At 37.1% G+C, this 27988-nt stretch overlaps 1 protein-coding gene across 2 annotated transcripts; it reads right to left on the bottom strand.

Annotated features, from left to right (window-relative positions):
• Positions 1 to 129: 129 nt before the first annotated feature.
• On the bottom strand, positions 130 to 27048 carry atcaya (ATCAY kinesin light chain interacting caytaxin a). 2 transcript variants are annotated; one of them, XM_030132117.1, is made up of 13 exons: positions 26791 to 27048; positions 16912 to 17010; positions 10565 to 10623; positions 10208 to 10468; positions 7944 to 8117; positions 6450 to 6552; positions 6215 to 6346; positions 5289 to 5375; positions 3787 to 3885; positions 3524 to 3559; positions 2500 to 2568; positions 2345 to 2387; positions 130 to 1859 (listed from the first exon to the last, which is right to left on the bottom strand). In XM_030132117.1, the coding sequence occupies exons 2-12, from the start codon at positions 16986 to 16988 to the stop codon at positions 2354 to 2356; spliced, it is 1131 nt and encodes a 376-aa protein (XP_029987977.1). In that variant the 5' UTR covers positions 16989 to 17010; positions 26791 to 27048; the 3' UTR covers positions 130 to 1859; positions 2345 to 2353. The 2 variants fall into 2 exon arrangements, with proteins under 2 accessions (XP_029987977.1, XP_029987978.1); XM_030132118.1 differs by lacking the exons at positions 16912 to 17010; positions 26791 to 27048 and adding an exon at positions 14687 to 15014.
• Between the last annotated feature and the right edge of the window lie 940 nt (positions 27049 to 27988).

Genomic DNA, 27988 nt, shown 5'->3' with positions numbered 1-27988 from the left:
GTCCATGTAAAAAACATCTTCATGATTATAACATAAAGGACAATTTACAAACACTTAACATGAATATATGTACAACTTTGTCTTTTTGTGAATTTTGTTTTGACTATGGGTGCTTTAATACACATTTCCTTCACCGGTTTTTAACATTTTACTAATGTTTTACATTGTGTGGTGGATTAGTATCATGTGGCACTAACAGATGTATAGTGAGGCTGCAATAACTGTACGCTATAAGCATTTTACAACATTCATGGTGACTCTAGTAAAGTTTTTCACATGGGTTTTCCAAAAGAAAAAGTGGAGTCCATGTTTTTGCATTTTTACACAAATGAAGACCGAGGCACATTACTGACAATAGAACAGAATAGAACTAATGGGCATAGAGGAACATTCACCAAACAAATGGGACCAGAGGAGATGATACAGTCAGATCTATATGTCATTGTGATGTTAGTACATGTCTCTGAAACATCACCACAGCATGACAGCGGATTATAAAGGCTTGAGGAAACAGCAGAAATAAAGATAAAGGTATATGATTCATTGAAAAACTACAATTTTTACATTAAAAAAAACAAATCTAAGACATATATATCCATATTTGTGCTGTTAGCATGAATATAATGTTTAAGCAAGTTTCAAAAATAACAAGAAAAGCACTCAGAGAGCGCAGACCTCTGCCAAGGCAGATCAGATGAATATCGCTGTCTATGCATGGAGAACATTTTCATGTTCATTAGCCTTCATTCCAGCCTAAGTTGACCTCTCCAACTCAAAAATTATATGCCTTATTTATCAAAAATTTTCAATCACTTCATCATTGTAGAGTTCTCATGATCAAAGCACAAGTTGGCAGGAAACAATAGCAACAAAAACACAATGTAGAATTCCCTTAACTTTGTGTGAGGACAGTAATTCTTGTTATCACATGAAAATAAAAATGTTTTCACCCAAACATGTCTGAATGGTTGATTTCTTATTCTGTGTTACATTATAACTTCCATTGTCGTGGACTTCTAGAGCCTCAAGGTAGTTTGACGTTTCAATACACACAGCACAAACAGGTCCTACCAGTGGTGGGCCGTCAGGACCAGCAAGGCCTTCTCTGCTGGCCTAAACATCATCAGAAATACTGACCTACATTTACAACCTGAATTCTAATATTTGTTCCATGAAACTGTATTTTGTATGTAACTGTTAATTAATGAGCATCTCTGTTGAGTATGCTATGATGTATTTTATTTAAAATTTTTATGTTTTTGTCATGTTATTAGATAAATATTGATTCTGAGCTGCTCCAGATGACAGCTCTACATGGCACAGCTGTGGTTGTAGTGTAGTGGTTTGGAGTTTTCTTAAACTGGGTTTTTTGCTTCAGTAATAATGGTATTCACCCTCAACATGTGAAATGTCACTCTCTCTCTCTCTCTCTGCAATACCGCACCTTGTGATTTTACATTTTTTGTATTATATTGATGGTTTCTATAATTGTGAAATCATAGTGGTGGTATGAAGAAGTGGACTAAGTCAAGTAAGTCCCCAGTGAAGGCCCGGGTACCAAATGCATGGCCCGCCACTGAGTCCTACGGTACCAGCAGATGAATGAAAACAGCAACAGTTCCCATCATAAAATAGTTCCTGCATCAGCATCTTCTTTTGTACAATTTAAAGTTTCAGTCTGAAACCCTGTGGGGTTTAGAGGAAGAGGACGTTCCCAGTGGGAATGATTATATGAGATGGAACTGTCACCATCTTGATCAGAGAATGACGGTGCTAAACTGGAGTCGCACATTGAAAACAGGGAAGCACGGATGTTGGACCTCTTATAGGTATAAATCAAGGCTTCATGCTCCACACATCTGTAACAGAGAGAGAAACAAATGTCTGATGAAGCATAAAATGTGACTTTTTCACAGTATTCTCAATTGTTAAGACATAAAACATATGGAATGGTTTCTCTGTCTAAGATGTCTAACATACATTACATGTAACAGATTTATGAAACATTAACCACTTTTTCAAAAGCAAGTAATTTCCAGCACAGTTTTTTTTATTAATTTATCTATAACATAGTCCCTATTATTTTTCTCATAAATAAGCACCCAATTTCCAAAATGCATGCAATCTCCAAACATTTTTTATGTAACTTTCTCTTTACTTGTAAAACCAACCATCAGTAGTTAACATATGCTCTGAAAAGATGTGTAATATATTAAATGATAATACTGTAATGAGCTACTAATGGTTTTCTGCCTGGAAATGGGGTAAAGGGTCATGAGGAGGATCTGTTTTCAGTAACAGCGTCATCCTGCGGTCAGTATAAACTTGATGAGCACTTTATTACCTGCCCTTCTCATAATCCTTTATCTACAATCATTGACTTCGGCCTAGAAATGGAGAAAATATTCTGTGTTATAAAAACAAACAGGAACTGTGAACTAAAAAGCTGATAAAATCATCTCTGAAATGTCCATTATTAAAATATGATGATGTATTTACCTCTCTGACTTTTTACTGGACTCCTGTGCAACTGACTGCTGTTCCTGTTGTCTCTGCTCCTGCTCCATCCTATACACAAACACATAAACAAGGAATTATGTACACAGGAACAATTGAAATTAGACCCTGTTCTATACCACAATACACCTTATCTGGACTCATAAATTCTTTCAGTTTAATTAGTTTTCCAGGGACTCGGCTAAATGTGTTGGTATCAGTTTAATGTATGTTCAATCATGTTCATTCCTTCCCGTTGAAAACTAATAGAACATATTGTTTCGTGATTTGTGGTGACATGGCTACTTGAATCACTCAGAAAGAAAATGGCACTCCATACCCATGTTTATGTCTGCTCTTAACCCTTAAAGACCCACAAGTATTTTTGTCACAACCTCCAAATGATTTTTTTTTCTTTCCTAAGTGATTTATCACCATTCATGATAATAGTATCTTCACCATGTTGCATTTTTCAGTGGAAATCAGATATTTTCCTGTATTTAATTTACTGATCATGCAGATGTTCATTAAACCACAGAGAAAATTCAAAGGTTATTAGTGTATACACAATCACAATCACATACACAATCAGAAATAAATGAGGAAAAAGTGACTTTTTCAACAAAATATATCATTAACTGAACATAAATCAAGCATCTACAACCACTGCCATTTATCAAACTTCAAGGGTTTTACTGGTGAATCAATGTTGTAGAAGATGACGGTGTTTCCATGTTCACTACAGCGCCTCTGAATGTTTTGTGTAACTAGTAAATGCTCACTACAGGTGTAACAGAGATAGGTATGACCATATGAATTTATACATAATTGTTGTGCTTGTCTTGCATAGCATATGATTAGGTGTGTACATATTCTATAGCCACTTGGTGGGTTAATGGTGTAACTGTAAAGAAAAGCTTCAGCTCAATGTCCTCAAACACACTGGTACTCATTCTTCTGGAGCACAGTTCAGTTTAATGTACAAGACAAATTGACAAGACTTAATGAATCTTTTTTTTTTTTTTACCTTTCTCTCCTTGCTTTAATCCTCTCCTCGTCAAATCTGAAAAGGAGTAACACAGTTATAACTTCAGTCAAGACAGTAAATCCTGCCATCACAGTGCTTTATCACCATTACAGCAGTAATAATGTGCCTTTGTGTTTAAGAATCAGAGCACACTTGACTCCTTCTTTACAGGATTCAAATCAAATTAAAAATAGAGAAGCGTCACTGCCTGGAGGCTGTGAGTCATGGTGCATCTTCTCCATCTACTGGTGTGAGATACTTACTGCACCACACACTCAGGAACATGGACGTGCTCCATGGGGACAAGCCCAGCCAGTTCATCCAGACTGTGGACATACTGGATCTTATTCATGAACTTCACACTGCAGGGGAAAGACATCATTTAATTCAGTTATGTATGCATTAATGCAGAAAATAAGTGCATTGTGAAGTGTTGGCTCCTTAGGACCCTGGATTAAATATGCAGAATGCAAAACATGATATATTATGGGTGGTGGGCATGTTACATGTTAAATCAGAATACAGTTACATTCTTAACCATAAAAAACCGAAACAGGCACTGGCAAAAGCATGTACTAAAACGTTTAATCCACTAATTCCATCAATACATGTAAAAAAATTGGTGTACAATGCAGTTTGTCATCTTTTCATGGTCATCAGATGTGACCCAGTTGGACGTTCAGAGGCTCCATAGTGAACGTGGAAACACCGTCATCTACAACAATAATTCACCAGTAAAACCCATGGAGTTTGATAAATAACAGTGGATGGAGACACTTGTTTGTACATACAGTTATTGACATCTTTGCTGAAAAAGTCACTTTTTATTCAGTTTTCTTAGTTTTTGATATAATAACCATCAACATTAATCTGAGATTTTATGAAGATTATCATGATCATTGAATTAAATATAGAAAAATACCTGATATTCACTGAAAAAGGCAAAATACCGAGGATAATATTAAATGAATGATGATAAATCACTTGAAGGTATAATAGAGCAAAAATTGATTTGTGAGCTGTCACAATTAATTACTTAAAGGAACAACTTCTTTTAAATCTGCATTGATTGCTTGAAAATGTCTGCAACAGTAATGTCCCATAAGCCCCATATTTATACACACTTTTCACTGTATATGAACAGTGTTTCCATCCCATCCACACTCATCACAGCATGAGTTGATGGAATTGCCAAAGTAAAAAAAAAAAGTTTATCGTCATCCCTAAATTTACATTGTCTGTTATTTAATCTTTTTCACTAATTTCACACTGTGTGAAAACAGAAAAAAAAAAACTTTTCTAGTGATATTTTTTCAAAGAGGATTAGGTACAACAGAATATTTAAGAGCAAATTTGTTTTATTTTTGGTTTTATTTACCAGTTTACAAATTGAATGCTGCATAAAATAAAAGGGGAAGGAAAGATCTTCAACCTTTTTGCAGGCAAAACATCACAGTGTTGCTGTGTTTTATCTCTGTGGTAAGTGTGATAAGTGTGATCACTTATTCATATATTTATGACAGTATTGTGCATTCATACACAATGTTCCATGCAATAATAATGGAAGGCAATGTTGAAGTCATTTAAAGTACTTGGAATTACTTTGTGCAATCAAATGAAATGCATAACAAATTACAGTTAAGGGGTCATATTCTGTAATCTGTAGTGAAATTTAGTGAAACATTGTGTATACTGAATACATATATGTGATAGATTTTTTAGTTGAAGCATAATTGTTTCACAAATGGGTTGGAGGTGATTTCACCTGATAAATGGCCTGGATATGGCCAGGACGGTGCGTATGAACCATGTGGGATGAGCGATGACCAGAGACTTCAGGTTCTTCCTCAATCTGCCGTCAAAACACAAATGAAAAGTCCATTCAATGATCAAGTTTGGTTGAGGAAGGCTACTGAATGAACGCTTTTTAAAAGAATGAGCCAAGGATTAATAGACCATGGCTAATGGCAACCTCCATTAGCTTCACTTTTTTATTTAATAAGCACTCTGTCAACATCACTGTCATGCATATACTTTATTGATATAAAGCACCGTAATTGTGAACAGGAGTTGGCAGCTATGAAAGGATGAAGGACCAAATTATATTTTATGAAAAGGGAGCTTTAAGACAGAAATACTGTCCTTGTCAATGCTTTCATTCACATGAAATTATACTGAAAGAATATAATAAGTGACAGAGGCTTCAGAGGAAGATGCATCAAGAAAACATTCACAACTCCTCTGTCACTTATGGGAAAAAAAGGGATATGTTGATATTATGTCAGTTCCATCCGGATTCTTTGGGCATGTGTACAGTACATTTGCATTTCCATGTGACCCCTGTTTACAGTTAAAGTAGAGATAAAAAAAAACCCACACCCACACTGTCCACATCTCTGATCAGATGGAGACTCACACTTCTTTTTAAAAGTCATGACAGAGGCTTTGTTCACACACACTGCAGTGACAATGAATTAAAAAGGCCTATATTTATTCAAGGGATTCATAGCTGCAATGTAAATAGGAATATTCAGTTTCATTAAGCATGTAATCAGCATATTAGGAATTCCGCCTCTTCAGAATTAGGGCAAAAACCTGAATATGTTGCACATGAACACATTGCACGTTCTCATTGTTTTCTATACACTTTGTTCCTAGATGTCTTTCTCTCTTAGTTTGTTTTTCCCTCACCTTCTGTCAATCATCTGGTAACACTTCTTGAGCCAGCTGATCCCTGGCATCTTACTCCGAGGAGTGGCTCCGTTCATGTAAATTATCAGGTAATCTTCAGCCACAAGCATCTCCAAGCTGCTCACCACATACCTTGAGGATGAAAAGCATAGTATGATGAGTCTAGGTGACTTTCAGATACTTGTAAAAAGATCAATATCAACAAGTATGATCAAAAACTTGAAGGGAGACTAACAAGAAGAGGTTTTCCATGATGTAGTGGTAGTCTGGACAGCTGCTGTCAGGCAGGTAACAGGCAGAGAACACGATGATGGCATTAAGGCCTTCACCGTAGTACCCTGGAAGAATAAGATAAGACTTTATTGATCCCACCATGGGGAAATTACAGTGTTTACAGCTGCAAAATGCAAAAAACAAAGTGAAGAAGACAGGCAGAAACATTTAAGAGAGAAAACAGGAAATACAAATGAGTATGTGTTATTTACATTACTTATCACTGCAGCTATTGATTATTTTTGATAATTTTTCGATTAATCTATTGATTATTTTCTTTGATTCGATTTGACAAACAGCTTGTCCTTTACTCCACAACAAGCTGAAACAACAACCACAAAAAGTAGAAAAGTAAAAGGATACATGATATGTATCTATATTGGATAGACATTTATGATCCCTTGGGCAGAACTCTCAGGAATTAAAGGAGGACACTGCTGGTAGTTGAAGCTACAACAACAGCCATAACGTCACATAGTGCACCTTATAGAAATAACAATAATAACAACAGTATAAAAGTATATATAAAAATACCACATAGATAATCACATAGATTTTCTACATTAGTAAATACTGCAGCTGCAGCTATCGGTTAATTTTGTAATCATCTAATCTATCGATTATGTTCTTCAGTTCAATTAAATTAAATGGTTACTTGAATAGGTAAAAAAAAAAAAAAAAAAAAAAAAGCTTTGCGAAAATGTGAAAAAGACATGTCTGAAACTGAGAACTTGCCCTTTATTCCAGAACCAGCTGAAACAACAACCACCAAAATCATAGAAGTAAAAGGATATTTAAAACATCTATATAGAAACAATAACAACAACAGTATAAAAGCATATATAAAAATATATATAAACAATAAACAAGTCAAATGACATTTATAAACAATATGTGCACTACAGTCTTCAACACATTTGTATTCAACTTATTAACAACTTAAGATGGTACTAATATACAAGTTTGTGGTGATTCTGGCATCTTGTGCGTCACAGTAAGTGTCCGTGTGAAACACAACAGTGGAAATAATGTTTAGCAGCGAAATTAAGGAAACAAGGCTTCGATTCAGTAAGATTTTAATTGAATAATTTTTTTTAATTGAATCAAGTCGTTTAATCAACTAATTATTTCAACCCTAAATTAGTTATTCTGTACATACATACATACACATTATTAACATATTTGCAAAACAATATTGATATCAGGTTTTATTGTTATTATTATCTGGTTTTATTGTTATTATTTTTAATATAGGATTCATTTTATAGGATTTTTACTATGTACATTGCTGGTCCTGAATGCTGATTTTGTTTTATGTATATACTACATGTAATGACAATAAAGTGAACCTTGAACCTTGAGATACATTAACTGGTTCAGTGCTTGTGTTATATGATGACAGGATGTTCCCCTGTGTATGAAAAGCATCATTCTGTTTTGTGTTTTTGTTACAGACCTCCATGTGTGATGACGCGGAGGTATGGTCTGATGACCTGCATGTCAATGCGGTGTTCCTGTTCTCCAATGATCACTGTCCTCCACAGGCGTCCGTTGTTGGTGTTTCCATCCCCATCTGCTTCTCCTGAGTTGTTACCAGAACCTGCTTTGGCAGAAGCCACTGGGGTGTCATCTGGACAGACGCAGAGATTTCTTTTTAATGTAGTACTGAACTGTAGTATTCCAAACAAAAATGCACATTTACAAGGGTTTCTTTTGCAAGGTGTTTAAATTAGGGTTTGTTTTAGGCCAAGACATGGTCTGCTTTATCACTTATAAAAGGTAAAGACCCTTTCCATGTAAAGACATAATTTGTTTTTGTTCATTGTAACGTTTGACTTCCACAGTTAAGTACTATGTTCAGAGTTTCACACTTAGTTTCCTTGCATTCTCTGTGTTCACCAAAAATAAGACTAAATAGCCATACCTACCAGCAGGGTTTGTGATACCATGAAATCTTTGGAGCCAGCACTGATAATAAATATGATGTGGAAACCTTATGCTATTGGTTATGGACACATGCATGTGTTGGATAAAACAGAAACACTGAGAGGCCAGTTTATATAGTATTTTCAGTTGTATGGATAGTTTGTAGAAAATAACAAGAAAGTTTGGCTTGCCCTTGGACTTACAACAGTCATTGTTTTATGGTCTGTGACATTGTTTGAATAGTAAACCTATGCAAAGTGTACACAGCACTTACATCAATAGCTATGAAATAGCTTGTCTCATAATTCATCCATGAAAGGGTAAAAAGGGTTACTTACAGAACATATGTATGTGATAATTAATCTACAGACAAAACAGATAAATCTTATACAATAAACTATTGACTATATGTTACTGCTCAATATGTTACTGCTCAGTAAGTAGATAATCCAAATAAACTATTGCTGACTTTTAATATTTAAAATCAATTTTAGGCCTTTAAGTCTTTAAGTTTTTGAGTAAAGGGTAAATAAAGTGAATTCCAGTGGAATGTTTTTTGTAGTGCATCCTCATGTAAGAACTGGGTATTATGGCAAAAAATGTTATCTTGATGAAAATGATCAGTCAGTATTGATAATATAACAGGACAACAGTCAAATGATCATTAACACTGTTTTCCATAAAGATAGAATTTTATATATATATATATATATATATATATATATATATATATATATATATATATATATATATATATATATATATATATATATATATATATATATATATAACCTCCTCTCATGAAGTGATTGTGACGATGTGATTCATTGTTAATAGCAACTGGGACTCAGGATATAATCATTGTACCTGGTCAAAGGTGAATAAATAGAAATAAAAAGAGGAATGTGTCTGAAAACAACATTACTCCAACTTTATGGGTAACAGTGTATTTCTGGTGTAAAGGCTGATTTTTGGTCCAGACTGAATGTTAAAGAAGCTGCAGGTTATTTGTGGTTTAAAATAATTTGTCAAAGTAGTAAAAATATGCATTCATTATTTTTATAAACGATGAAAATGGCAAAAGAAGATAAAAAAACAAGATGAAAATTTAGGAAACAGAACAAAATAACATGATTTGTGACATAATGACAAAAACACATCTGTAGTCTGGTGTATTTTGTCCATTTTGCTTTTACGACATGAAATCAAAATTAATAAAACATGAGCAATTTGAGTTTTTATTCAGATGAAATCAATAAATCTCTTCATGAGCGATTTAGCTTAAACAAATTAAAACCTAAACGCAAAAGAAAAATGTTTGTCATGTTAATGATATTCATTGTGATTATACAATTACATAGTGTTAAACATCATTGCTTTCTTCTTCTCACTTCATATGCAGATTACTTTTAGAGAAACTAGGATAGTGTTTTCTTAAACGTGATTTTTTTGTGCTGAAAACAGTTGCATTACAATTAAAAAGACCCACAACTGTTTTTGTCACAACTTCCAATGATTTTTTTGTTTTTCCCAAGTGATTTATCACCATTTATATTACCCTCTGCATCTTCTATTTTTTCAATGAAAATTTGGTATTTTCCTAGATGAGAAACTGTATTTTTACCCGAATTACTTATGTGTATTGATAGGATTAGCGGATCAACAAGTATTAAACATTTTAGATCAGTAGATGCTTTTGGTCGGTGGTGGATATTTGGATCTTTATAGGTTAAAAAAAGCATGGGACAGATCAAAACCACAGTGTAAATATATGTAAAATATCAGCATATTGACCTTCCCACTCCAGGTCATTGCCGTTGGTGATGAACTCCAGGGAATCTGTCTCATCTGGAGTATCGATGTCATCTACGTTAATGTCCAAATCATCTGGTGTATCTAAGAAGTCGTCTGACAGCAGTGAACCCTCGCTCTGGTCCAGCGACAGGTTCATCTCTGGTGCGATCAGTGTCCGTCTTTTACGGTGGGATCCTGCCCCCCCTGTCCTCCCCCCTCCCCCTCCACCAGGTGGGGTCACATTCAGGGAGGTGGGAGCAGCTATGACAAGCCAGAAGAGAAGACATGAGGAATCAGAACCTGACAAGAGGCAGAACAACATAGACTTCTATGCCTATTGTGACGTGTGTTACTTACAGGCTCTGTCATCTGTGAGACCACAGGATGAGTCCATGTCTCCGTACTCTGGGAGGGGTCTGGAGGAGGGGGGCACAGGTCAGCAACACTTACAGCACTGCAATGTACTTCAACTAATATACTCATGTAGTACAGAGTTTGTATAACTTTGAAACTTAGATGAGTTTATATTTTTATTAAATGTCTCAGTTTGATTTTTGATTTCAGTTTCATTTTTATCAACTAATTTAGAGAACTGACTGGTTTTAGTACCACCAAAAATAAGATTCATTTATTTTGCTTGGTGTGTATTGTTATTTGTAGTTTTTGTTTAGGTGTCAGTTTCTGAAAGCAAACAAGCAAACAGACAAAGTTCAGTACATAGAATGGCAAAAAATATCAGAAATGTGCAGAAAAGTAAAAAAAAAAACAACCAAACAACCAAACAACAAAAACAACAACAAAAACACTTAAGGGCTTGTCAAGTAGCCCTCCTAATGTAAAAAAAACAAACAAACAAAAAAACAACAGTGCAGAAGACAGGCGGAACATTTAAGAGTGAAAATATAAAATAGTATCTGCTTTTAAAATACATTTTCTGCACATACATCCATATTATTTACATATTTGCAATATAGTTGCACATAATGTTGATATGTAATTATGAAACTGTGAATAATTATGATGTAAGATCACTTGAATTCCCATGAGGAGGTCAGAAAACAGAGGAAAAGGCTGAGAAAATGCAATGGTTGGCAAAAAAAACCCCACTAAAATTAGTCTTAGGTTACACTGACACTGCTGGCTTTAGTGTTTATTTCAGATTTATTGCTTAGATCTGATTTTGTTGTTTGGCTTTTCACATTAATTACCTCCGCCAAGGAGGCTATGTTTTTGCTGGCATTGGTTTGTTTGTCTGTCTGTCTGTCCGTGTGCAAGATAACTCAAAAAGTTATGGATGGATTTGGATGAAAATTTCAGGAAATGTTGATACTGGCACAAGGAACAAAAAATTTTGGTGGTGATCCGGGGGTGGGGCACTGATCTGCCTTGGTGGAGGTCTGCACTCTCTGAGTGCTTTAGTAGTTTTGAAAAATGGTAAATACAGGAATGCAGTACTGGCTGCTACTAAAGTCAACATTTATGGTTTAATTTACAAGTTGATGTACAGTGAAAACTAAGTAATTTGTGAGTAGATGATAACAAAGAAGAGGATGCAGAGAAAGAGGGACATCATCAGAATTGTGACAGATGACGATAGAGAAAGACAGAAAAGTTACACAGCTCAGCCAAAAAAAGACCACTGTAGACCATGTTTAGTTTCAAATACAGGACACATTTGTTGTAGCATTGTTCATGCCATGACACAAATGTCACAGCATTTATTTCCACCCAGATTTTAGTCTATAATCTAGTATTGATGATGGAGAGTCGGACAACTGAAAAAAGTCTTCTCCATCACAAAGATTCTCCATGTGGCTCAATTTATGCAGAAAAAATATGTTTCACGCTCATGACCCACTCTTTCACAATCTAAGCCTGTTGAATCTTGGTGTTGTCCAATCTTTATCCCCTCTATCAAACTGAATTTTATTTAATAAATGAGAAGCCACTCACTCCATCAGTTAAAGGGTTAAAGAACTTGTTGCAGATTAATATTTTCATCACTGCAGTAAATATCCAATATGCTTATATTTAAACAAAAAACAAAACAAAAAACAAAAATTTGCATCAGGACAACAACACATCTGACTCACAAATGAACAAAAAACCTAGGTCTGAATGCATTGTAGCCTTAGTTATTGTTAAGCATAAGAAGTCTGGCACAATATTATATTAAAACTGAAACAATTAATCGACTCGAATCGATTAAAAAAATTACTCAATTACAATTTTCCTGAATCGAAGCTTTGTTTCCTTAATTTCACTGCCGCTAAACATTGGTTCCACAGTTGTGTTTCACTCGCACATGACACCAAGATTAACACAGAGTTGTATGTTTGTTCCATCTTAAGTTGTTAGTGAGTTAGTAAGTTGGATACAAATGTGTTGAAGACTGTAGTGCACATATTGTTTGTAGATGCCATTTTATTTGTTTGTTGTGTATAGATATTTTTATATATAATTTTATACTGTTGTTACTATTGTTTCTATATAAATAGTTCTATATATCCTATTTGAATAATCGTTTAATTGAAATAAATCGGGAAAAAAATCGATACATTAGATGATTACAAAATTAACTGAAAGCTGCAGATGTTTATTTAAAATTTCTTGAAAATTATTATTTATTATTTTTTATTTTTAAACGATTTACTAAGGTTGTAGAGTATCTATGTGAAGCAGATCCATGACTTTGTCATTTTGCTCTTATGAAGTAGATTTCCTATGTGATTTCTGATTTTCTGTTCTCTGTTGTTCACCGTGTATAATCTTAGAATAACAAGTAGTGGCGTGATCAGGGCACCATTCATTCACATTCACACCATTCACATGATCAGGGCACCATTCATTGGATCAGTTGTATGATCAGGGTGTCGTCACTGACCCAACTCGGAAAGAGGATTGAGATAATAATTAACGCCTCTCTGGGGGGAGATGAAGATTACTGTGCTGCCAGTCAAAGCAGAGAGGGATGAAAGGAAAAAGAGAGGAGAAAAGGGAAATAAAAAGATAATGGATGGAATAAAAGGAGGGCAGAGGAAAGTTGAAACTGTCTGAGTGTCCTTCTACAGAGGCCAAAGGAGACAGGTCTGCTGACTTTTGTATTACATGTTATTTATGGTTGACCTTCTGTTAACATGGCAGAAGGAGGAACTGAAACAAGGTCAAATCTGGCTGACTATGCATGTATTTGTGTCTAAGTGGAAGGTGTGGAGGGATGGTTAGACATGTTCGTCTCAGTTGATATCAATGATGATCATAATAAGTATCAAATTATGTGTTTAAAGGCTCATTTTCGCAGAAGAAGAAGAAGCCATCATCTGTAAAGGATGAAAGAAGTTGAACAATGAACAAGAAACAATGAAAAAGACAAACCAAGATGAAAAATTATTTATTATTGGGACATTATTTAAAAAAAACATCAACAACAACAACAAAAACACATGACAACAAGACAAACAAGATAAAACAAGATGAAGAAGATGAAACTGGACAAAAAAAACCAAAACAATATAAAACACAAAAGATGAAAACAACAAATAAGATGCAACAAGACAGAACAAAACAAACAAGATTAAATAAGGCAAAGATGAAATAAAAAATTAAAATGAAATGAAAGAAAAAAACATGAACAAAACAATGAATAAGATGCAACAACATTGTAAAAGACAAAATAAGATGAAAGTGACTTAAGACACAAGACAAAACAAGTCCAAACAAGATGAAAAAGGCATGCAAGAGAAAGCCAACATGACGGAAAACAACATTTTACAACAGCAGCAGAAGAGACACAACAACATGTAATGACAATACACACCTCTGGACTCTGAGTTTAATGCAGATTTTATAATATTGACAAACCCAGTGAGCACAATTTTAACTCTTATTCAACAACAGCTGAAAGCGCAAACACAGAAAATATATGTCACAATATGACATTTATCAAAATATAATTTTTATGTTATGATAATTATCATTAATATATGACCCAGCTCTACTCGTACGTTGGTAATTTTGAGAGAGAGACTAAGATGGATAACTGTCTTAAAAGTGAATGTTTTTGTGCTGAAACCAGGTTTGTGTTACACTAAACAGTTGGAAACACATGAAACAAATCAGAGCCACAGCTAAGTTTTTAGCCACAGTAAGTCACAGCACATCCCTGCATGCTGCATTTCTTTATCACACACAGTTTCATTTTCTTTCATCTGCAGGAGCACAGTTTGTGCACCTCCAGAACCAAAAACACTGGCTTTAGCTGAGAAATAGACAGTGATGGATGGTCCGGCCCGGTTCCCACTGAGTCCCTGCAGTGATTAGTGGTCCAACACATCCCTTTGTCAAAATTAAGCTCCTTCCATATAAGTGGTTACCCATTCATGATTAATAACAAAAGCCAAATCATCTCTTTGTTACTGTCTATTATTGTGTTCTCTAAAAATCAATATCAGGATGGAGCCATGATGCGATGATGCTTACCTTAAGGGCAGAGCACAGAGCTGCTTTAGTCAAATCCGATTGAAATGAGCTCTGAATTCACACACCTTTATGTCTGAGCCTTAGTCAATAGTCACTAGTCAGTAACAGAGTATGTCAGCCGTTTTAGCTCAATCATGCATCTGTTGTTTGTGATTCCTCCTGCTGATCTGTCTCCCTTTAACCAAAACCTGCCACCATTTTACTGCCGATGCTGTGTTGTTGATCTAGTGCTGCTGTTGCGTCACATGACGTAGCCTGAGATCATTTACAGGGAGAGAGAGACAGAGAGAGACAGAGAGAGAGCTGCACCTTCTCCCAGAGGAGGAGGGGGGAAGGGCAAGGCAGCCCTGTGTATTGGCTGTCATCCCACCTCTCTATTGCTCACTTTCTGCACTATGAGCTTACTTAAAGCATCATATCATTACACATTCAGAGTCCTCTCTGTATGGCCAGTCAGATTTACTAAATATTTCATGAATAAATGATGTAATTATTTTGGGACCATGTTCAGATTTTATGTATTTTATGTCAGTTATACTACTCACTTTGTATTTATTTATAATACTTGACAATTACAACTGTAGTCATTACTGAACATAACACCTGTACATTCTGCACATATTATATTGACACTGGACAAATTTTTTTTATTTTTCTTGAATAATGTAAATATAGTAACATTTACATACTTAGATTATTTGAGTACAGTAATTATTTCAATCACTTTTCAAGCGTTTTAAATCTGTTCAGTAATAAGTAGTATAAATACTTCTAATTATTATGAATTAAAGCAATACATGGAAACCAAACTTTTCAAAAATGTAAGTATCATCTAACTTACTTCCCTTCCTTCGTTTCAAATGTTACCTCAACTGTTATGATGAATCAATGATTTATTAAATTCTGCTCAATATGTGTTAAAAATCTAAGCAATGACTAGTGTTTTGTTCATACAAAGTTCATATTTATTAAAACTACCTTTAAATGTTGCTTTAATAATAAAATTATAAAATAATATTAAATAATAATAAAATAATAAAAGTATTAATTCACCCCATTCTCAGTTTTTTTTCACTGTAATCATCTTTGCATCTTTGAATGAGGACATTTTTTTCTTTTTTCCACATGCTGTATTTTTCTGTTTTCTTTGCTGCTCTCACAGTGGAAAATTATTAATCATCTGTCTAATTTCAGTGCCTCATAATCTGAACACTCCTCATTGTGTTTGATGATGAAAATCTTACTGCATAAATCAATTTATGCGATGACAATAAATCAGTCAACCAAGTTAAAAAGAACATTTTGATCCATTTAACACAACTTTGCGAAACCAACCATTATTAGAGCATGAAGAGTGTGAAATATAGACACATTTTTAATTTTTAAACATTTTAACCCAACATAGGAGATTACAAGAGGATATTGTCAGAAAAACAGTAACGTCAAAGACAACAATATCATATGCAAAATCTCCAAAGGGAGAAGTATCACATGCGGATGATGATGCAGGATGCATTAGTTCACTTTCAAAATTGTAGTGTGAAAGTAAAACTAACCAGCCCAAATGTGTATACCTGAAATCAATGGACTTTCAGATGTGGAAAATACCTTGTGTGTTGTCTTACTATGTACATTTTTGCATTATTATGTAAAATTCTGTTCTAACTCATAGATTGCTGTAGGAAAGTATGCCACAGCACATTGTAATGAGTATGGTTCCCTCAAACAAAAAACATTTTTAAAAGCATTTAAGTACACAAACCTTAGATGTTTACTAAGATCATTCTCTTATCTGTTGAACCACTAAATTATATTGATAATAAAAATAAAGTCCACCAAAGAGGTTATGTTTTTGCTGCAGCAGCCTAATGCTCACAATTTTGCTCAAATGGTTTGGATTTTTTTTTAGAAATGTAATCATATTAATATAGCAGCTTGTATAATAAGTCCATATAAAAATTTAATAATGTAAGCAACATTACATTTATTGATTAATCCTAATAATTTAACAATGACACTATGTTAATCCCTTAAAAATAGATTATTACAAACTGTGCACCAGAGACCAGTAATTATTTTGAAGTGATACAATTAAAAATGAATGTCATATACATTTGTGGACAGACCTCTGTCTCGCCTTTTATAATAACTAAACCGGCTATTGAATTGTCTAGTGACCACAGGACAAACTGCACTGACAGTGAGTAGAAAATAAAGGATCAGACCTGGGGAAGTCCTCATCCTGCCACTCGTCTTTCACTTCCATGTTCTCCATTCGTAGAGTTGCCTCTGTGGTGCCCATCCCTCAGAGAGGAGAGCAGAGACTGGGGGGAGGAGAAGACAAATATTTATTTATTAATAATCACTATTTATATTAAAAAATAGGATTTAGTCATTCAGTTTCACGGCACAGGGAACACATTCTGACTTCTGTCTGAAGGGAAAATTCGACATTGAATAACAGTTTTATTATAATTTATAGAATTATAATTGAGGGGTTGGACCCAGTGGAGGTCACATGTTTTGTTTTGTTTTTTATCCCCCCGCCCACAAGAACACAGCTGAGAGGCATGTGACTTAGACAGACCCATTTACCAATTGCAGCTCGCCTCAAAATCAAACGCCCTTTAGATTCAATTCAGAAACCCAAACCCAAACTAATCCCCCCCACGTCAGCCTAATCCCACCTCACTGATGTGACTGCTGCCTTTTTGATCTCCATAAATACTGCATATCAACATTCACACAATGGGCTGTTTTAATAATTAAAAAGACACACATCGGAGCTAATACCATTGCATTAGTCCTTAACAGGGGTTTACAGGTGGATGGTTGAATTAGTCAGCTGCTACAACACAATAAGTTCATACTGAAGGCTATAGGATACAGTCTGTATTAACACTGAACTCTACCTGTATTATTACAACATAGTGGAGACACTGAAAACACAGGGCAGGTCTGTTTTCATTAGTGTATTAGAGCAGCAGTGTGGGCTCTGTCCACTTTGTAGTCCTCCACTCAAGTGTCAAATCCACAGTGTCAGACTGAGAGTGAAATCTACTGAACATCTACTGAACTCATGCCTTTGTCCCTCAAACTAAATTTTTTTTAAAAATCTGGTTTTAATGCAATTAGACATTTTTGGTCATGAAGGTGTCCAAAGGTTTCTCACACCACATAAAAAATACTAATGCAATTAAATCAGTCTCATTACTAATCTTTGACAAATCCAATACTCTAATTTCCACCAATGCCTCATCCCCCTTTCATTTTCTGAAAAATAATTTATTTTGTGTGTGTTTTCATTTTTTAAATAACTCATTATTATTATCAAGTGCTGTGACTTTGTGTCAGTCAATTCTTATAAACCGTATATCTCAGAAACATCTTGAGGGATTTTTCTTCTAATTTGGCACAAACAGTCACTTGGACTGAGATGGATTAATTACATTTTGATGGCAAAAGGTCAGACATTAAAAGCCAAGACTAAGGGTTAAAGGTTAAACGTTAACTTGCTATATTATATCCCATCCCTGTAGAAGTTTGGTCTCTGCATTTTAACCCATAATACACACACACACACACACACACACACACACACACACACACACACACACACACACACAGAGTAACTAGTATTAGCATTAGCAATTAGCATTAGCACATACTGTAGCCCACATTATTATCAGTGAGCTGCCACTGAAGGAGTTCAAGACCAATTCCAGATCCTCATCAGCACTGTGGTCAGGAGGTTGTTGTCAACTCAAAAAATCACATTTTTAGCCATACATGCTGGTAACTGGGAGAGCACGAGACCAATGATGATGCAAGAATAATGGATGTATCTGATTGTTGTGAAGTCATGTATTATATTTTTGTATGAGTTGGCAATGACAGTGACTTTGGTAAACTTTTTCCTGAACCATTTCATACATACAGGTTAGGAAAAAAGTGTCAAAATTCCCATTTGTTAACACAGAAAAATGAGAAAAAACTCATTTCAAGAGTCACAAAATGAAATCAAAATGACTGAAATGTCAATGTTCAGCCCTGCGATGAACTGGCAACTTGTCCAGGGTGTACCCAGCCTTCGCCCCTATGTAGCTGGGATAGGCTCCAAGCGACCCCCGTGACCCTAGTGAGGATAAAGCGGGTTCAAATAATGAATGAATGAATGAATGAATGAAAGGTCAATGCCATATAGTTTATCCACAAAATTCTTCCAAATTAGAACTGAGATACCTTTGGGACGTTGTCTTCCAGAATGCAAAATGAAATTTAGTGCCAGTTCACATAAGTCTGTGTAGTCATGTGGGAGTGGAACATTGTTGAGGTGAAATTAGCTGCCTTGGAAGAGGGTTACTCTCGCTGAATTGTTCCATTTTCTTTGTAAATGATGATGTATAAATGTTGCTCAGCATTTTTCTGTCATTGCTGAAATGGTGTAAGTTTTAGTCCGTGGACTGAGACTGATTTTACTTCTCTAAAGTAAATGTGTTAAACAGTCAGTTAAAAGTCAGTTTGAAATTTTAAGCATGAAAACATTTTCATGCAGCACAGCTAATTTAAGTTAAAGCATACTAGCTAGCTGCGAAGTGGACACATTTAAACTAAACAGCGTGTCAATTTGCATGGTTTTCGCTGCCTCAGGGTTACATGTCTAAGACTTTAAATCTGTAGAGTGGAATTTACTAACTTGGACATCCATATTAACTGAGATAATTAATCACTGTTTTAATAAATGTAAGTGACTAAGGCTAATTTTTCCCTCTTGTTGGGCAATTTGTATAGGATGTGTAGCATTATTTAATGTCTGTATGCTTTATAGCTCTGTAAACACAGTGTCATTCATAATTGATATACCATTGTCCAAATGTCTTCCACTGCAGCTGATACTGAGCTCACCCTGACCCTCCAGCCAGTCCCAGACTAATACTGCTGGGGAAGTGTCTGTATGTATCTGTTTATGTGTGTATGTGTGTCAGTCTGTGTCTGTCTGTCATTCAGTCTGCCTATTAGCTGTCTGTCTATATCCATGTAATAAAATAATTGCTTTTGCCCTTCCATGACAGTGTCTTGCCACTGTAAGACAAGAATAGCTGTAAGTGGTAGCAGTATAACTTATGATACCAAATTTAAATAAAGTACAAAAAAAGTATAGAATAAATGTATCACTCAGAATTTTGGGTTCATCGTAACCAATTTTCATACCTTACAGTGACTACATAGGTTGATGGTAAACAATATATCTGATACTGTTTTGGGACATTAACCTCAATTCTTGTCTCCATCAGTTGCAGGTGATGAAGTCATGTCTGGAAGTTGGATGATGAGCACTGAAAGCCATGTTGTCTGTGAAGGCCTCCAACCAAGCTTCATCGCAATGCTTACTGCTGTCGCAGTGAATTTAATAAAAGCTCAATGTTATAAGGTCATCTCTTGTTTGAGCTTTTTCTAGTTATGTTCATGATTTTGTATTTTAAAATGTAATTTGAAATGTTAAAATCTTAGCTTTTTGCTTTGTTATACTGTAAATATTACATTAAATATATGTTACAGTAATAAATTGTTTCTTGGAATACGGTAGTTACTGTAAAATGCAACAACTGTGGCTAACAGTATTTTACTGTAAAAGGAACATTATATACAGCCCAGTACTGTATTACTTTTTACAGTAAGAAACTGTAGTTGTAGATTACAGTAGAGATGCTGTAGAATAACAGTAGCATGCTCGCAACTCTAGCTGCCAGTATTTTACTGTTATTTAATGGTAAAATTTGTTACAGTGTTCATGAAAGTTCACAACTCCTCACAACTTTTTGTTGAAATAGATAATAAAATAGTCTCATTATATATCCAAGATTTGCATTGCACACCCTTAGGAGTCTGAATTTATTTTGGCTGTTTTTGAATACTTTTACCTTTATATTTCTCATAAAAAACTGTTTATCTTGTCTTTTTTGGTATTTTTTTTTTTCAGCAGAACCTCACCTGTTTTACAGTTTTTCATTTGCTGGTGTATTAACACACTAAGCCAAAAATCATACACAAACATGAAATCCCAGTAGGAAAAAGTTAGATTCTGTTCTGATACTGTTTTTCACCAAAAACATGCTACATTGACACAAGCTGCCAGAAAGCTGGAGTCCCTGGTTTCCCCAGATGCATTGAGCACCCCTCCATGATTTGGGAACAAATCCAACAGGCGAAGAGGGAGAAGCGGGACCTGCATGTGGTGTGGTTAGATCTCACCAATGTGTACGGTTCAGTGCCGCACAAATTAGTAGACTTCGCCCTGGACATCTTCCATATCCCGGTGTGTGTTAGGAATATCATCACCAGATATTTTGACAACCTGCACATGTGCGTCTCTCTGGAAGGCTGCACAAGTGGATGGCTAAGGCTGGACTAAGGAATCGCCACGGGATGTGCCATCTCCCCCATCCTGTTTGTGACAGCCTTCGAAGTCATCCTCAGAGGGGCCAGGCAGGTGGTTGGAGGTATCAGGCTTCCGTCAGGGGAGATGCTCCCACTGCTGAGAAGCTACATGAACGACATCATGACCATCCTTCAGACAGCGCCATGTACAGCATGACTCCTTAAGTGGTTTGATGAGCTGATCTCATGGGTGAGAATGAGGGTAAAGGCAGCAAAATCAAGAAGTCTCTCAATAAGGAAAGGAGTGTCCAAGACAAGACCACCTTTGTTGCTAGAGGAGAGCCAATTCCAAAGTTCGCTGAAAAAACACTCAAGAGCCTGGGGAGGTGGTACACAGCAGACTTGTCAAACAGGCAGATAGGGAAGCAGGCCAAGCAACAACTTGCCGAGGGACTAGCAAAGATCGACCAAAGCCAGCTCCCAGGGAAGCACAAGGTGTGGTGCTACCAGCACACACTATACCAACGTGTGATGTGGCCCCTAAAGATCTGCAAGGCCCCCATGTCAGAGGTCAGCAGGATGGACAGTCTAGCCAACTGTTACATCAGGAGGTGGTTGGGACTGCCTCGCTGCTTCTCTGATGTTGGCCTATTTGGATGGAACATGATGGAGCTCCCTTTGAAATCCATCTGCCTTGGGTACAAACAGGAGAAGACACGCCTTGTGCTAGAGATGAGGGACTCTGCTGACCATTTAGTGAGAAATGCAAAAGTCTGGATCCGCACAGGCCGCAAGTGGAAAGCGCCTGCCGAGGTAGAGAATGCCATCTCCAGCCTACAACACAAAGAGGTGATGGGGACTACCCAGGCAGGGCACGCTAGCCTAGGGTGGACTGCTCCACGGCAGTTCTGGTCCAAAGCCACCAAGAGGCAGCGGAAGATCATGGTGGTGGACGAGGTCACCAGGGTGGAGCAGGAGCGCTTCCACATAAAGGCAATAGCTTAGGGCAGCCAAGGAGCCTGGACCAAGTGGGAGGCTTCTGTGCAGAGACGCATCAGCTGGGCAGACATCTGGAGGACTCCACAAGACAGACTGAGTTTCCTGATTAGAGCAGTGTACAACACCCTACCATGCCCCCGGAACCTCACCCAGTGGTTCGGGAGTGAGGTAGGCTGTCCGCTGTGCAGTACCACCAAGGCTAGCCTCCAGCACATTCTGTCGGGATGCAAGGTGGCATTGACCCAGGGATGCTTTAGATGGTGACATGACCAAGTGCTAGCCAAGTTGGCAGAGCTCCTGGAAGGATGCAGGGTAACAGCAAAACGCACCCAGGAAAGAACCAGACCTGCATTAGCTGCCTTCGTCAAGCCAGGTGAGATGCGCAAAGCACCCATGCAGGAACTCACCATCCTGAGACCAGGGAAGGAGTGGCAAATGCTGGCAGACCTAAGAAGACAGCTAGTGTTTCCCAGAGAGATCATACCAACTACCCTCAGGCCAGACATCGTCATGTGGTCCGCAGTGGAGAGAGCGGTCCACATGATAGAGCTCACCATCCCTTGGGAAGAGGGCATGGCAGCAGCCCACAAGAGGAAACACCTCAAGTCCCCTGAGCTGGTGGCGGAGTGCCAGAAGGCTGGCTGGAGAGCCAGGGCATACCCTGTGGAAGTGGGAAGCAGGGGGTTTGTTGGCAAGGCGGCAGTCCATCTACTCCGCAGCGCTGGGTTGACGGGGTCAAGCCTGGGGAAAGCAGTGAAAGAGTTGGGAGAAGAGGCCGAGAAGGCAAGCTACTGGCTGTGGCTTCGGAGGAAGGAGGGTGGATGGGGACTAGCACCCCAGTAAGGGCAGTTGCAGGGAGTGGCGGGGAGATGTCCCCATACGCCACTGCCCCCCTGCCGGGAGATGTACTGGTGTAGGGGGCGAAACATCTGTGAACGGCGGCCTCCAGCTGATGACCCTGCGGCTGCCCCCCATTGGCACCGGAGGAGGTGCAACAGGCCGGAAGGTCGAAGCAGGGACCAACATCTGACCTGTGTGATGATCAGCAGAATCTTACACTGTATTTGGCCGAGGGGTATTAAAAGTGTGCAGCACTATGTTTTTTTCATGCAGTCACTTTCCTTAGAAGACTGTTTTTACTGCCTCTTCCTGCATTGAACGCATACCAAACATTATTAATGACAATATTACAGAAAATCATGCTTTTACTGTATATCGTAAGTCTGGTTTCACTTGGCCAATTGACTTCACAGTTTTACTTTGACATCTGCACTTCCACACAAGTTTAAATGAAGACTCAGTGAGGCTCCATCTGCTGATACATCATCTTAAATCGGTTTGTGATAGGGTTAGGGTTACATGCATCCAGGGACTCCACAGGGTTAAAAAAAAAATTCTTGTGGGAAGGCAGTGTGGCTTAGTTGAGTGTAACAGGAAAGGTGCTGGTTTAAACATCATTCAACCATCAATAAACAGAGCAGAATTAAACCACAATACAGACAAACCAAAATAATACCAGTGTAAAATAATTAAATACAATAATTATTTAATTAATTTAATTTAATTATTAAAATAAATACAACTGTTTCAACAAGGCATAGAAACTATTACAGAAATAGATAATGAAAGTACAGCATGCATGTCTGTGATATAACTGCTTTACTCTGAAGTGGTTTTTATGTGGTTTTGGCAGCAATAGCCATTAGATAAATCAATCCGACAGGTCTTACAAATGAAATGTGAGCGACATAAAGAGACAGAAGATCGAGCAATAAACTTAAAACCTCCAAACATGTCACGATCATGACTCTGGCATATCAAAGTCAACTGTGACAACAGCCCAGAAAGGAAAACATTATGAGCAGAGCACACTCTGACCTGCAAAATATTCATGAAATAGTCATGAATAATTTATGCTAGACAAGAAGGATGTACTTTAACAGCACAATTTGTGGCTTATCATTTTAAAATATATAATAATTTGTGTATTTAACCCTTTCATGCATTAATTGTTGATAAACTAGTGGTATTTTTTGCATAAAACATATCCAATTGGATTTCTTCGATATCTTATTTCTTTATCATAATGCCCAAATAGTCATTGGAGTGGATTCCATGCATAAAGAGTTTAACATGTAATGGTAGTAATTGTTTAAGCATAAATGTACATAAAGCTCTTTCCACATAAGAGAATATATTGCTGATTTAAGAAAACTTATCACGTCAGTGTAAAATGTAACACTGGTGAATGTTATGAATCAGTGACTATATCCAGTGACTGAAACAAAATGATAAAAACCATAGGGATTAAACTGAACAAACTATTCCCTAAACTGCAGATGATTAGAGTATTTCTTTACAGCCACATGTTTTGGATTCATTAAACAATATATCAGGATAAGATCAGACTTTATTTACCCCGCAGTGGGGAAGTTTAAGTCTCACAGCAGCCTAACAAAGTAAGCCTAACAAATATTAGAAAACATACAACAATTAAGAGTTGGAGTTATTACTGCAAATAATATAGCTTTAATTAAAGACTGGGGTCAAAGATTTTTGGCATCATTGGACAAAAATCCCATAATTCCCTGTCAGCATACTGTAATTCAAGTGGTCTGGGAAGAATTCTACCATTACTCTGGATTCTGTAGAAAATCTACATCATGATGCATGGTTTTAGCTGCTTGTTGCTGTTTTTTACCTTACCGGCCAACAGGCCGTAAGCTATTGTCATCATGCAGCGTCCATCGTCGTCATCTGTCGTCCATCGTCTGTCGTCGTCTGTCATCCGTTACATAAATTTCAATTGTCTTCTCCTCCGAAACTACAATTCTGATTGACTTCAAACTTGGTGTACAGCCTCTTTATGATGATGTCAACTAAAGTTAGTGAAATTATTTGGATCCAGATCTGATTCTGGATTTGGTGCGACTTTGAAAAATTTCCCCATTATAAGAGATAGGAAGTGGATCGATGCAATAACTCAGTAAATATAAATGATATCCAGTGTAAATTTCTACAGTCCAGACCTGATGGGGAGATGACCAAAACATAATGGCGACATGCTGATCAGCATCTTCTTCTGGATCCGGGAACTTACGGAAAATTTAACATGGGCTCTTATGGGGAAAACATTTCAATCGTCTTTTTCTCCCAAACTACAGTTCTGATTGACCTCAAACTTGGTATACAACTTCTTCATGATGATGTCAACACAAGGTATTGCAATTATTTCCATCCAGATCTGATTCTGGATTTGGTGCGACTTTGAAAAATTTTCCCATTATAAGAGATAGGAAGTGGACTGATACAATAAATCAGTATCAATGATATCAAGTTGGAATTAGAATTTTTTACAGATCTGATTGGAATATGACCAAAACATGGGCTATTTCTGTAATATAGTAAATACACATAACTGGATGATAATAAATGGCATCTGGATACATTTCCCAAAGCTTTTAATTTGGCCAGTAAGATACAGGGCCATTGGTCCTATTTTTAGCTTACCGGCCGATAGGCCGTAAGCTATTGTCGTCATGCGGCATCCGTCGTCATCTGTCGTCATCGGGTGTTGTCCGTTACAAAACTTTCAGTCGTCTTCTTCTCCGAAATTACAATTCCGATTGACTTCAAACTTGGCATACAGCTTCTTTATGATGATGTCAACAAAAGTTAGTGAAATTATTTGGATCTGGATCTGATTCTGGATTTGGTATGACTTTGAAAAATTTCCCCATTATAAGAGATAGGAAGTGGATCGATGCAATAATTCAGTAATAAATATAAATGATATCAAGTTGAAATTTCTACAGTACAGCCCTGATGGGGAGATGATCAAAACATAATGGCCACATGCTGATCAGGATCTTCTTCTGGATCCGGGAACTTACGGAAAATTTAACATGGGCTCTTATGGGGAAAAAACTTCAATCGTCTTCTTCTCCAAAACTACAATTCTGATTGACTTCAAACTTGGTATACAGCTTCTTTATGATGATGTCAACACAAGGTATTGAAATTATTTTGATTCGGATCTGATTCTGGATTTGGTGCGACTTTAAAAAATGTTCCCATTATAAGAGATAGGAAGTGGATTGATACAATAAATCAGTAAGTATCAATGGTATCAAGTTGAAATTTGAAATTTTTACAGATCTGATTGGAATATGACCAAAACATGGGCTATTTCTGTAATATAATAAATACACATAACTGGGTGACAATAAATGGCATCTGGATGCATTTCCCAAAGCTTTTAATTAGGCCAGTAAGCTACAGGGCCATTGGTCCTATTTTTTGACAGGCTGGGAGGTCAAACTCGTGATTGACAGCTTTACTGACCATTCACTGTTCAGATTCAGTCAGATGTGACTCTCCTGCTCTAAATAAAAGCCTAGAAAAGAGACTTCACTGTTGTAGTCAGATAATCTATATTTGTATTCAGTCATTTGGTTTGGATGGATAGTAAACAGCTGCAGAAGGAAGGTGTGCGTTTTCAAATTCTAGTATTTTTGCTGCTCCTGCAGCTTAAATGTTTGCTGAAAGCCACCATAAATCAAATGACTCACCTCCAAATGTTCCTTTCCACCACTAGGTAAAAATGACCCAGCAGACTTTCTAGGTCATCTAAAATAGAGCAGCCACAAACAAATGAACGTCTACTCTTTGTGCAGGAAAACAAGTGGAGATCTAAGACAAGGGCAATTGTCAGTGTCCATACTTACATGTGTGGGGTGAGATCCCTCGGAAAGCTTTCTTCGCCGCTCCTCAGTCAGAAAGATCTAAAAGGAGACAGTAATGACTACCCAAACTGCCACAAATGCATGGGGTCAGCCAGCAAATGCTCCTCTCTCCCCCTCTGTCTGTCTGTCTGTCTGTCTTCCACTGATTCACAGTCGTACAGTGTCCTTGATGTCAGTTTGGAGCCAGCAGCAGGTGTCTGGAGACAGGGGGCACTTCTGTGCTGGACCCTGCCCACCACCAACACCCTCCTCCTCCTCCTCTCCTCTGCCTCTGGCCACCTTTGTTGGAGGAGAGACCGGCCGTGAAGAGGGAGTTGACAGGTCGCCTTTCTCTCCGCCTACATCCAACGCCACCGAGACACCAATGCTTTTACTGTGAATGCATCTGGTTTGGCATCCTCATCATTCTCCTCTGCAGCACTTTCTCTCTTTTTTCCCCTTGCTTCCAAATATCACTTCAGATCCTTTTTAGGATTTCCCCTGCATATAAATTCCTCCATTTCTACAGTAACTTAACAGAGATAGAGCCCCCATGTCCTTTCTTCCGTTGGATAATCCTCCTGTGGTTTTCAGTTGTCCTCTATGAGGCTGCTGTTCCCTGGCAACAGCATCTCTTTCTCCTTCTCCATCCTCAGCTTTTCTCCTCCCTCCCTGTCTCTTTACCCCACTGTTTGTCATGCTCACCCCAATTCTCACCATCCAGCGCACACATTAATAATTCAGCCCCTCACTTCGCTACAGCATCCAACCAATCAAATCATTCTCATCTAGTTATAGCTGCACAGGATTGGGACAGAAATAAAAAGCAGTTACCAGTGGATGAATATAACAAGCAACAAGCTGTTATGTCCACATTTATAGCACTCTACTTTTCCTTTTTCTCAATATAGCTTAAATTTTGTGACAGTCCAAAGGGAATGCACCTATTAATACAAGGTCATTTTACTTTTTCTGGAAAAAAATAAAAATAATAAAATGTTTGGGATCATATTTTAAAGGTGACACATGAGCTGAACATGATGCTCTTCTCAAAGTATTTTGTGACCAGTGTTGCACTGCCTGGTCATTAAATCTTCATCATATGTGGAAGCGTGACTGACAGATACACCCATCACAGCAAATATTGTCAGAGAATATAAATGTGAGGCAAGAGAATTAACTCCAACCTATATCTGGTTTT

The sequence above is a fragment of the Sphaeramia orbicularis genome, chromosome 4 (assembly GCF_902148855.1).
Source record: "Sphaeramia orbicularis chromosome 4, fSphaOr1.1, whole genome shotgun sequence".
Lineage (NCBI taxonomy): Eukaryota > Metazoa > Chordata > Actinopteri > Kurtiformes > Apogonidae > Sphaeramia > Sphaeramia orbicularis.
This window is presented reverse-complemented; position numbering and strand designations above follow the sequence as displayed.